Source organism: Mangifera indica, chromosome 9 (genome assembly GCF_011075055.1).
Source record: "Mangifera indica cultivar Alphonso chromosome 9, CATAS_Mindica_2.1, whole genome shotgun sequence".
In the NCBI taxonomy this organism is placed as follows: Eukaryota; Viridiplantae; Streptophyta; class Magnoliopsida; order Sapindales; family Anacardiaceae; genus Mangifera; species Mangifera indica.
The window spans coordinates 13,550,704-13,563,146 of record NC_058145.1 but is presented as its reverse complement, the minus strand read 5'-3'; the positions used below and the strand labels follow the sequence as shown (position 1 = coordinate 13,563,146).

General features: G+C 29.2%; 1 protein-coding gene across 3 annotated transcripts; it reads right to left on the bottom strand.

Annotated features, from left to right (window-relative positions):
* Nucleotides 1-5,482: 5,482 nt before the first annotated feature.
* On the bottom strand, nt 5,483-12,011 carry LOC123226116 (serine/threonine-protein kinase GRIK2-like). 3 transcript variants are annotated; one of them, XM_044650603.1, is made up of 14 exons: nt 11,951-12,011; nt 11,775-11,870; nt 11,351-11,545; nt 10,666-11,067; nt 9,894-9,968; nt 9,767-9,811; nt 9,458-9,532; nt 8,923-9,010; nt 8,616-8,740; nt 7,267-7,362; nt 6,450-6,516; nt 6,238-6,353; nt 6,041-6,119; nt 5,483-5,916 (listed from the first exon to the last, which is right to left on the bottom strand). In XM_044650603.1, the coding sequence occupies exons 4-14, from the start codon at nt 10,990-10,992 to the stop codon at nt 5,777-5,779; spliced, it is 1,233 nt and encodes a 410-aa protein (XP_044506538.1). In that variant the 5' UTR covers nt 10,993-11,067; nt 11,351-11,545; nt 11,775-11,870; nt 11,951-12,011; the 3' UTR covers nt 5,483-5,776. The 3 variants fall into 3 exon arrangements, with proteins under 3 accessions (XP_044506538.1, XP_044506539.1, XP_044506537.1); XM_044650604.1 differs by having other exon boundaries at nt 10,666-11,112; nt 11,775-12,009; XM_044650602.1 differs by having other exon boundaries at nt 11,775-12,009.
* Between the last annotated feature and the right edge of the window lie 432 nt (nt 12,012-12,443).

The window sequence follows — 12,443 nt, the reverse complement described above, 5'->3', positions numbered from 1 at the left end:
GAGAGGCTGAGGTTATAAAAACGGAATTGCGTTGTCGTTTTTTGCAAAGAAGGGCCTCTAATTTCAATAATTTTTGTCCTACCCTTTCTTTCTTTGCTTTTACTCACATCACGTGGTCAAATGTACACAGGTTTGATCCAATAGATGGTACAAAAACAGTTGTAAATAGGTAAAAAAATATTACCCTACAAAATATTTTATTAATAAGTGGTATTAAAATCGGATAGAACTATCAGTTAAACCAATTAAGAATCAACTTATAATCTAGTTTAGTTTTACGAACAGTCTAATTTATATATAAATATTTATTTATTTAAAGTTTAATTAAACTTGTTGAATCAAAAAAATTATTTAAAACTAATAAAATTGAGTTTATGTGACATTATATAGTTGTATTAAAACTTAAAAAAGTTATAATTTGTAAAATCTTAATTGAATTAATGATAAAATTTATAATTAATTCTTTATTTATCTATGTAATAAAATGTTAATTGTTTAATTAAAATATTTGAAATTATATTGTATATGTTTAATGTCTTATATTTAAAAAATATAGTAAATATTTGATACTATTTAAGAAATATATAATAATGTGACAACTGATTAAACTGGTTGGTTCTCCAGTTAAACCAATTTAACCGTAAACCAATGAAACAATCGATTCAACCACTGATTCAGTTTAAAAAATATTGCTAATAATAAACCATATCTAGACATTTTTTAGTGCATGATTAGGTAAACATATATGGTTGAATGACTTTTAAAACTAAAGTAATATTCAATATCATAAAAACACGGTATATTTGTTTTCAATTGTATACTCAAAAGTATACACATATAATATTACTCTAAACTAAATCAATAAAATTATATACATATTTTTTATATATAAATATGTATATATATCGATATGATATCGTATAATTTAACAAATTTAAATTAATGATAAATTAGAATAAATTATGCATTTACGGTCACTTAATGAAAAGGGCATTAAAGTGGTCAGCAATGAGACAGTAGCCTAACATTATGATTGACCAAAATGCTCTTAACGTGTGACAAATAGCTTAAAACGTCAAACATTGAATTTGTCATAAATGTTAGCTACATGCTAACATGAGATTAGTGAAATCAAATTTAATGCCCCATTAAAGATAGATTCACAATTACTGCCTACTTAATTACATTAATTACTGCCTTTTGAAAATACAATGAATATGTATTTTGTATACCCACCCATGAGTGTAGTTTGGTGGGGCTTTGTACATAAAAAACTATGAATTTAATTTTTTATTTAATGACATATTAAGATTAAACTTTTAACAAATCAGATAAAATTCCTCGTTATAAAAAAGGTATTTTCCATACCCATGTTAACTTGTATTTTTTATACAATTCTCATATATAATCTAATGAAAGGGATATTAGGTGAAATTTTTCAAGGTGGGTAAAATAAAAATAAAAGAAAAATAGGACGTTTGGCCAACATTTTTTTATCTTTACAAAATATTAAATTTGTTATTGATTATTATTTTATATTTAATTTAAAAATATTTAATTATATAATAATACATTATTATTTCTATTAATATTTATAATTGATATGTGAAGTATTATTATTTATTATTCATTTTCAAGTAGTTGAAATTAAAAGCATTTATTTAATATTCAACTTCCATATTTTTTTAGCCCTTGAAGTTTTACATATCTTTTTTATAACTTGGCTATAAAGTTTACATAAAAGTTTATACAAAATCGAAACCGCATCTCAAATTACTAAGAGATATATTTATATTAGCAATAAAATTATATATATATATATATATATATATATATATATATATATATTAAATATATAAAATAATTACACAAATAATATATTATAATATAATTAAATAATTTTGAATTAAAAATAGAATAATACTTAATTATATAATGATATATTATTTATATATTTAAAATATGTACATGTATTATTGTTCTAATATTAGAGACAATTACAAATGTAATAGTTGCAAGTCATGTGTAAAAAACTAATACAATATATATTTCATCGTAAAGTAATTTTATATGTATAAACAATAATATATTATCATATGATTACATAATTTTAAATTAAATATATAATAAAACTATGTATACCTATTTTAAATACATAAATAAATATATATTTTTGATATATATTATTATATAATTAAATAAATTTTAAAATAAAATAAATTTAGGGTAATTGTGCCACAAATCAATAACTTCTGTACTATAATTTAAACCATTTAAGAGACTCAATTTCAAATTTAATTTATAGTAGAGCATGAGTCAATGACTACTGTCTGTTAATGGTACTTTATTTTCTTACTAGTACAAATTCAGTCATGATTCTGGTTTAAGTAATATTCGTCCTTACGAGGACAGGAGGAATTAAATAATTAGATAACAATTGAGGGGTCAATTATAATTTTCAATTTTGATAGAACCTTGAGGTTGGTCAAATCACGGAGCTGACTGCCGCATATACTGAGTCAAACTGGCGGCGTAACGGCGTTCAACGGTGTTCTGAAAAGTCTGCGAGCAAAACATAAACTTCACCCGTTCTCAAACTACAATTCGTACAATTTTCTACCAAACTTTTGGCTCTACCATCAAGCGATATTAACCATTCCCTGAAAAACCGAAAATACCCTTTGACTCGGTTCTGTTTTATTTAGTCTGCGCAGAGTAATCATGAGAAGTATGGATGTACTTTCTGGTACTTTGACAACTTCCAAGTAATCAACAAAAGCGCTTTTCCAACCGGTGAAAGATAAAAGAATAATAATAATAATAATAATAGTGTTATATTATAATTTTTATATATAATTTTATCATATTATTATATAATTAGATAATTAAAAATTAATGATAAATAATATTTAATTATATAATAATATATTATTATTTATACATAAAAAATTTATTAAAAAAATAATATTAAAGAATGAAATTGGGGCTAGATAAGGCCGACCCAGCTTCACTTATTAGAATATTTGTTTTTTTAAATTGACATCATGTTTGGAATATTTAATCAAAGATAACAATATAAAGTTAAATATTCAATAAAACTATGCGTACACAATTTAAGGATTAATAAAATTGGTAGAATATTACTATTATAATTTTTAAGGAGAAGTCTTTGATTTAAATCTTTATTATATTTGTGAAACTTTAATTTATTTAGTTTAATAATATATATAATTATGAATAATTTTAAATTAAAGATAAAATAATACTTAATTATTATATAAAAAATTTGTATCTATTTATAAATGTTATGCATAAATGAATTATATTTACTAAAACATCATATTCAAGGATGAATGTACACATTAGAGGAGATCGTGAGTATAAGGTAAACCAGTTGAACTGACATTCATATCAAAAAATCATATAAAAAATAAATTATTTAAAAATTAGGTTAAAATATTGGTTAAAAAAATATATCAAAATCAATTTTTCAGTTCAGATATTATATTAGTTTATCGTTTTTTTTTTTCCTATTTTTCAAATTTAGTAAACCAAATTAAACTAGTTTTCAAAAAATTGAATGAAAAAATAATAAAGTAAGGTAATTTTATGAAATTCGGTTTAAAATTTGTTAATAAAAATTTAAATCGACTAATCTTTATCTTTTAATCCAGTTCAAAATCAATTAATCTCTAAATCGATTCGATTTTAATTAATAGTTTTCTTTAAATATAAAATTTGATTCGAATCAAAATAATATCAAACTGATTGAATTAATTAGTTTTGTGTACACTAATATACAATCTTTCTGTCACCACCAATCAGCACATATTAATTAATACTATATATATATAAATATAAAACTAGAGCCTTGTCTCCACCCACCTACCCATATTTGAGTGATTAGATTTACAATTATTCTATAAAACAAATTAAAATTTTATAAATATAACAAAATTTTAAAATCAAATTTTTATTTTTAAAATTATAATATTTTATCAATTTTATTAATATTTGTAATCAATTAACATTATTTTATTTTTGCAAATACTAAATTATTAAATTGATGTGGATTAGATGTTGAGCACGTTGGTCTCATCACTTTCCAATGGAAAAGGCTTATTGGAAAACACAATGAGTTAAGGCTTAATCATGGCGTTGCACAAAAAAAAAAAATGTAAAAGTATGATTTATAAAAAATAATTATAAATATAATTATTTAAGTACTTAAAATGTGTGCGAGAGAATCTGGTACTTTTCTTCATTCTAGTTCATGTGAACAACTAACGGCCAATTTTTATGCCACTTGTCATCCTCCAAGGCCTCACATCTTTCTCCTATCCTAATCTTCGATGTGTAATATATTTCTCTTATATTTATTTATTTATAATTATGGGTTAATTGGAGATCATTTAGGTAGTTTAAGAGCCTTGGTAAATTAAGGCCGGAAAGACTTATTCCCACCCGCTATTTAATATATTTTTAAACTTTTAAATTTTTATATTTATAAAATTTTAAAAATATAAATATTTATTCAGTTATTAAATTTTATTATTAATGACCGGTAGAAAAGTATTATTTATGAATTTTATTTGAAGGAAGAAAAAATTATTTCCGTTATCCCTTTAGTTTTAAAAATTACTAATTTTCTCTTAACTTAATTTTAAAAAATTATTTTTTATCCCACCATATTTTAATATTAACAACCATTTCCTTCAAAATTCAAACTATTACACTTACACCCTTAAAAAATATATTATCTCTTTGCGATATTTGTTCTTCTCAACGATTTACTCTGATACATCCATCAAAACCTTTGCTCTCTCCTTGATGGTTTTTTGACATAAAAATCACCCATCGTCCAAACAAAATGATTGGACAATGGATCGCACAGATTTATAAAATCACATCTAAAACGACTTAGTTTAGTTTAAAAAAATTTTAAATCATTTTTTTAATTTGATTTAAAAAATCTTTAAAATCATACCACACCGAATCATATACATCCCTGGTTGTGTGAGACAAAAGGTGCATGTGAGCCCCGACCACGAGGGCACATTACAAAATTCACTATTCTCGTTTAAATTTATTTCTTTGTGTCAGCACCATCTTCATCTTTTAAAGAATAAATAAATAAATAATCAGTTGCTGCTGATTAAAGTGTCTTTATTTTATTCATCATTTACAAGGGAGAAGAAGAAAAGTGGTAGAATGGGTAGTTTGTTGAAAAAGATGAGACGATGACAGGGTAATGACTGATGAATCTAACAAGAAGGTTGCTTTGAATTGTAGAATTCCCGTGAGAATGTCTTGTCTGGACAGAATGAATGACGTTTGATCAGGATCTTTTGAGTGCTTTCCTAAATCTTCAAGAAAGCTATTATTATTATTATTCCTAAAAGTTGTAAATGGCCACCACAACGAAGCAACCTTTAAAAGGATTGACAGAAAGGGAAATTCTAGTTATCTTTCTGCTAATTGATGATTTTGAAAGTGGTTTGGAAGTCACTTTCCCATGCATTAAGCCATCTAATTACATTACATCACACAGTTTCACCAAACAAAATCTTAAGTTCCTTTCATCAGAAAAGTAGAGAAACACAATTGTGTTAATCTAGAAAACTCAACCTCTTTTGTACCCCAAAAAATTTTACTTGTTGCCTTCAGCAAGATTTGCCTAGATTGTCCGGTGGTAGTTTCGATAACACAGAATTGTAAATCGAAACCTAGCTTTTCCACTGTACAAAGAGAAATCCAAACTAATCACACAATCTGGTCAGTTAGAATGCAGCGCAATGCTATCCCTCTGCAGGGTATTCCGCTTGCACCAGCATAAATATTCGGGGATTGGACCTTCTTCCCCAATAACCCAAGTGTGCTGAGCTACATCCTTTAGAATCAATCGCTGAGTTGGATCTGCAAACCACATTTATAAACTGTTCAAGTAGAAATTGAAAGAATAAAATTCAAGACAGGTGTAAAAGAAGTGGTTGGTAAGGAGCAGCCTATGCTAGCTAACTAAGAATGGATTAATACTGGCCTTTGCAAAGAAGCCCTTCCAGTAAGTTTCTCAGCTGTGGGTTAATTTCATTCGGAAGTTCCAGCGAGTTATTAACAATCTGTAAAAGCGAAGAAAAAGATCTCCATTTTAGTTTTTCCCTACGGAACACAAAAAAGGTAGTAAAAACAGCCACACACCAAAAAAAAAAAAAATGATGCCGAAAGCACTCTGCACACCTTGTCATATGTATCCTGCAGTGTTTCACCAAGAAACGGATATCGTCCCAGTACCATGTAGTATAAAGTAACTCCCAGAGCCCATGTGTCAGCAGCTTTCCCATGATAAGACAGGCCTATTATCAAAAAGGATATTCACATGCAATGTTATATGTCCCATGGCCTCTCATTAATAAACACAAATTTATATCTCAGAAAGAGAGAATTCTAACCCAGACAGCATTCAGGGGCAGTAAAAACAGGAGTCCCAGGAGAACGGCGAAGCTCATCATTATCATCCTGCAAAACCAAAATGTCTTGTTTCAACGCGATAAAGATATGTCCAACGGCAATAATATCACAATATAAGACCCACAATCAGAAAAATATACATACTATGTATCTAGGATAAGCAAAATATATTTCTGAGATGCCACACTTGTTCAATAGTTTAGTTTAAAAAAAAACCGTGAAACCGTGAAAGGAACATTCACAGATATAATATAGATGGCCTCTTCATATTTAAGCAGTCACTCCTGATAATATGAAACAAGACAAGAATAAATATAAATATTTAAATAAGACAAGCCTGAAACTGAATTAAAAAATTTCAAAACTTTAGACTGTAAAAGTTGTCAAAACCTAATGACATATCCTTTAACCACAATCATAAAATGTATATCATATTTATTTAAAACGGTTACCGACTATTAACAGTAGACAAAAGGCTTTTCTTTCAATAGCTTTTGCCATAACTCCAAAAGATGATCACAAGCATGTACAAACACAATATTACACAATCCCATTACAAACAAGTATCAAAAGGCATCAATCAACACGCTCATAAACTGTTTCTTCCACATCATAGTATTGCCACAACACAGATAGGGAGACATACAAATGACACTAAACAAGAAACAAGAAGAATATATTTTACACCATTCTAATTTGTGCATAATAATATTTGAAAAGTATATATCAATTAATTTTGGTTTTTGTTGAACCAATTATTCATAATTTTAGAAGATCAAGGGAAAAGATAATTCATACCTCAAAAACCTGGCTCACACTAAAATCTCCAATCTTCACCGTACCAGCACGTGTAACTAACAGATTATCAGGTTTTATATCCCCATGCACAACATTCTGGTTTTACAACCAAACAGAGAATGATTGAATAAATACAAAAGATATATCATGCAATATCAATAACAAGGAAGGAGAAAATCTTTATATATAAGAAAATACTTATAAATATTAGCCAAGTTTGCACTTATTTCAGAAAGTTGTCTACAACTAAAAACCAAACTAAGAAAACTAAAGAAAAATGAAATGAAGAGTACACTGTCTACCACAACAGCTCACGGACGAAAATCCACCATATTTAAGATTTCTGCAACCCATTAACACAGACATAGATAAACTTGTCCATACATTAATAAGATAACAGACAGAAACAACCCCCTGTACCGACAAAAAACTGAAACCAGAAAGTAAACAAGCTTCACAAGATTGACATCATCTTGCAAGGGAAAGAATGATCAAAAGTCATTAAGAAGCTGGTTCTAGACTAAAGTAATTATGATTGGAAAGAGGGGAAACTTGCTCTAGCCAATCTCAGAGAAGCTACATTCCATCAATCTTAAGTGAATATGGGAATCCCACAACAGATAAGCTTATAAAAGCCTTCTAAGTCAACAATGAACTTTTCTCCTCTCCTTAAACCTCTACAACATTGTGGCTTCAGGATTCCAGTGCAGGAAGAAAAAATATATACGGTTACAATTGTTAGTCAAAAGCAGACCAAACCGAGTGCTAATGAGATCATATTAAGAATTACTGGCACTATACATTGTAGACCATACACAAGTAGCTGGAATCACTAATCAATTAATCCATTCTACAAAATCCTATATGTAAATTGGAAGATAAGAAAAGAAACATATAAAAGCAATTTTATAATTTTCTGAATGCACCTCAGAAGACAAACATACATCAATGGTGCATAAGCACAAGCTAATGCAATAAAACTGGCCAGACTGCTATGATCCCATAGAAAAATGACTAAGATTGTGACCATAAGCTATTTTCAAATGGTTTGCATTCAAAGTCTCTTTTTAGAGAAAAATATACTTCTCGAATCTTATAAGTTCAGGTAAATGTATAATTAAATGCAAACAAATGGTGCATTATGTAAATATTTGTGGGCATATATGAAACATCAAGGCGCTTGATAGCAAGCAACCTTCTATTTAATGGTCTACCACATATAGCTTCATTAAAGAAATGACAAACATTGATGTAATAACCAACATTGCTACAGACAACCACATATCCAGACAGCAGGCACACTGAGTCCAAGTATTAATGATGCAAAAATAAGGTTTTTCAAAGCTTACATGATCATGAAGGTACATCAGCCCAGACACTACATCCCGCAAGTACTTTCTGGCAATATCTTCTTCAAGGGCCCCAGGTGGAGCAGAACCACCACAATCCCATTTGCCTTCCACATATTCAAGAACTGGAGGAAAGAAGTTTAGGAAAAGTTTCCAGTCAAGCATAAGGCTAACAGGACAATTAAGGCAAACTGAATAATTTTTTTCATACCGAGACTTCAATGCAATAATCAAGTATAAAGTTGGATGTGAAATTGTTAATCAAAGGAAAAAAAATAGGTGAGAGAAAGCAAAAGAAAATAAATACCCATGTAGAACTGATCTGAGTTTGGGTCATTAATCACCTCAATGAGATTGACTATATTTGGATGGTCCAACATTTTCATAATTAGAACCTGCAAGGATAGGAATTAAATATTATTAAAGATTCATCCAAGATTAAAACAAAGATATGGAGCCAAAGCATGATAGAGTGTCTACTATAAAGATGAGCATGAACATGTGTACTATAATAAGCTATATTTTAGCCTAATCCACATGCACTTGTTGACTAAGAAGAAGCATCAAGAACCTCAGCAAGGCTAGTCTATAACAACAACATATACAAAAGAAAATTTCAGTATAAGCATATTGAAATTAGAAATACCATGAACCCTCAAAGATACACATAAGACTGGCATTTTCAATGAAAACCACAGTATGCACTTGAGATGAAAAAAAGAAAGAAAGAAAGCTATACTATTTATTCCAAAAGAGCACTATAAATAGAAAATGGCAGCCATACAACGTCTTCCTATATGGGCTAGACTGTAAAATCTCAAAAGAGAAGACAGAGCAGATACCTCACGAAGAACATCAGTCATAGCAGTTTCTGAAGGACCAACACGCAGCTTTAACAAATGAGATTTATGAAAGGCCTGGAATTAAAATATAAAATTTGCATGATAAGAAAGATAAACATTGTTTTGGTATAAAATTCTAAGTAATCAAGAAAACACTAAACACTATTTAATTTTCAGACCCTAATAACTAGACCTAAAAAAGGCTATATTCCAACATATTATCTTCAGATAAATCTTGAACATTTTCACTCTACTAGTGCACTACCGCAAAACATGAATGCATCAGCATAGAAGACAAAAAAGTAGCACCTTAATTGCATAATGTTTCCCATCAATAGAGCTTCTGTACAGAACCTGTTGTCAAAACAAGGCCAGAAGACTAAGAAAATCCTTAAAACAAGAAATACAGTTTAACATCTATCAAATCAATGCTTACCACTTTACCATAGCTACCAGCACCAATCTTGCACTCATGCACATACTCATTGATCATCTTAGTCCCATTTTCATCCTGAAAAATGCACCACATATATAAAATCTTACTAACATATTATGGAAGAAAATATGGCATTTTGGGACTCCAATATATAAGAGAATACAAAATTTATACAAGCACCTACACATGGACATCCATCTGTAAGACAACCACTGTGGGAGTATGAACTTCTTTAGTAAATTCACCCTTAAGCTTCAATTTAATGAAGCAAGCAGAACTTCAAATTATCCCAAACTTAAAGCACAAAAAAGAAAAATAATCTAGGAAGTAACAGAATATGAGATAACTGACTGCAATATCTGCTTAAATGTCACATTAGCAACCCAACATTAAATTCAAATTTATAGTGACAGTGAACAAACATGAAACTACCAACCTTCCAAGAGTAACAACCAACAGGAATTTATTTTAACTGCAAGCAAAAACAGCATACAGCAAAACCACTAAACTATGGAACTGTCATCTGCTGGAAAATACAAGATAACAAAATGACCGATTCATAGTCAGTGTGCAACCATATTGTATGTGAAAAAATTGTTAGGAGTACTACAATGCCTAATGCATGAATAGCTACAAACAGTTTCCAGATTTCTTATTAATCAAGTTGAATTCAGTACAAACATAAGGAATCATCATATTCAACCATAAATAGTTTATAGCATCATCAATAAATGTACAAAAAGTCATACTTTAATATTTATCATAAACTTACCTCTGATCGAATAAGTTTGTTTGTTTCCTTGACAGGATATTGCCTGCATACCAGTCCATTCTGTTCTCTTAACCTCAAAATTTCTTCAGAGTGTTTGCCACAGTTCTGCAACTCACCATCATCTCCATGTGCTGTATTGGTATCCTCACCATTAAAAAAACTATCAGCCTCATCGTCTATTTCATCATCTAACAAAAGCTCCTGTGAAATTCGATAATTCAACCTAGAAATGGGCCTCAGTGATTGTTTAGGCTTCCTTTTCGAAAACCCAAAACAACCACAACAACCCAGAGCTCTTGCCCAAGAGTGGTAGCGCTTATTAAACATGGAAAATCTCAACAACTTTAGAGCAACTATTACAACTTCCAACCACCAGAAAGAATTAAAAAACGATCCCAAAAGCTGCAAATAGACAAACCCTTATGTCAATAAACAATCAATACCGCCCTACAAAAAATAGCCACCTTAGTTAGCTAATAAGTTTCTATAATACTCTCGTAGCACAAAATCAATATTATTGAATGGTAGAATACTCATCCAATGGGAATTTCATTTTATTCATCCAGAAGACCAATACTACAATGGCTATCCTGGACTTCATAATCATTGCACAAACAAATAGAAAAAAATAATATCATTTACAAATAAATTCAACCAACATAATTAGAAGAGATAAGATTCAAACCTGATCTAAGGAGAAGACAAAGCAAGAGGGCTTTTAAGCCCAAATCAACTTTGCTATTCTAGGGGATGCCACTCGGCCAAATGAAAGAAACAACTAATAATTTTGAAGGCAATTCGATTAAGACCCAACATCGCTATTATGAGTCCACTTTATAGTACCCAATGCAGCCTCGACATTCACCGCCAATACGTGGACCTTTTCACATGATAAAAAAGAATGCCACACATCAGCAATTAATTGAGAATATGAAATAGAATAATAAACAAAATCATGATTAGAGCTTAGCTTAATTCTTCCAAAAGCAGGACGAAACCTTTTTAGTATGTTCAGAAGCCATCAACCACGAACAATAATTATATTACAAATTAACAAATACTATTAGAATTAATAAAAAAACATGTATAAATATTCTTGGAAGCCATACCTATTATTTAATGACAATTGCAATTCTTATTCGATTCCATGAGTGAAACAAGCATGCAAGAACCGTATTGAAAACCCTAAGTTTGGAAGCGACACCCTATATTGAAAGATTGAATAGTTGGAGATTCAGATTGTGATTGTTCGTGATCCGAGATTGAGATATCGTCGAAATATTACCAGAAATTAAAACAAAAGAAATCACTGAGCTTGAAGGCTGAAAGAAGAAACCTTTTCAAATTTGTTTGTGCGGAGAAAATTTGCGAGGCCAAAGCAGATATATAAGTGGGGCAGCTTTGCCACGTGGTTGTGGCGTTACGTAATTATGTTGTTAAGACTTAATTAGCACTTTATTTATTTATATAGCACAGTTTTTTCAGTTTTAAAACTGTCATGAATTTAATTTGCAATTTTTCATATTAAAAACTAAAGAAATTGTAAAAAAAAAAAAAAAAAAATTTTGAAATTTTTTTGCCTATATGTACATAAATAATAGGGCAATATTTTTAAGTATTGGTTGTTGAATAATGAGCTGTTTCAATTACAATTTTTCAAAGGTTTAGAGAGCTAATCCCAGATTAAAAGGTAATTAGCAATTAAATTAAAGTTAATGTATTGTAATTTCTAGATGAAAATTTGGAGAATTTATGCTGGTTGAAGAGTTTTTTGACCA

Coding starts and splice junctions, on each gene's coding strand:
- LOC123226116 (XM_044650603.1), bottom strand. CDS start 10,992: ATGTTTAATAAGCGCTACCACTCTTGGGCAAGAGCTCTGGGTTGTTGT. Junction 6,517..7,266: donor GTGTGAGCCAGGTTTTTGAG/GTATGAATTATC, acceptor TTGGTTTTGCAG/GATGATAATGATGAGCTTCG. Junction 5,917..6,040: donor GGAAGGGCTTCTTTGCAAAG/GCCAGTATTAAT, acceptor TGTGGTTTGCAG/ATCCAACTCAGCGATTGATT.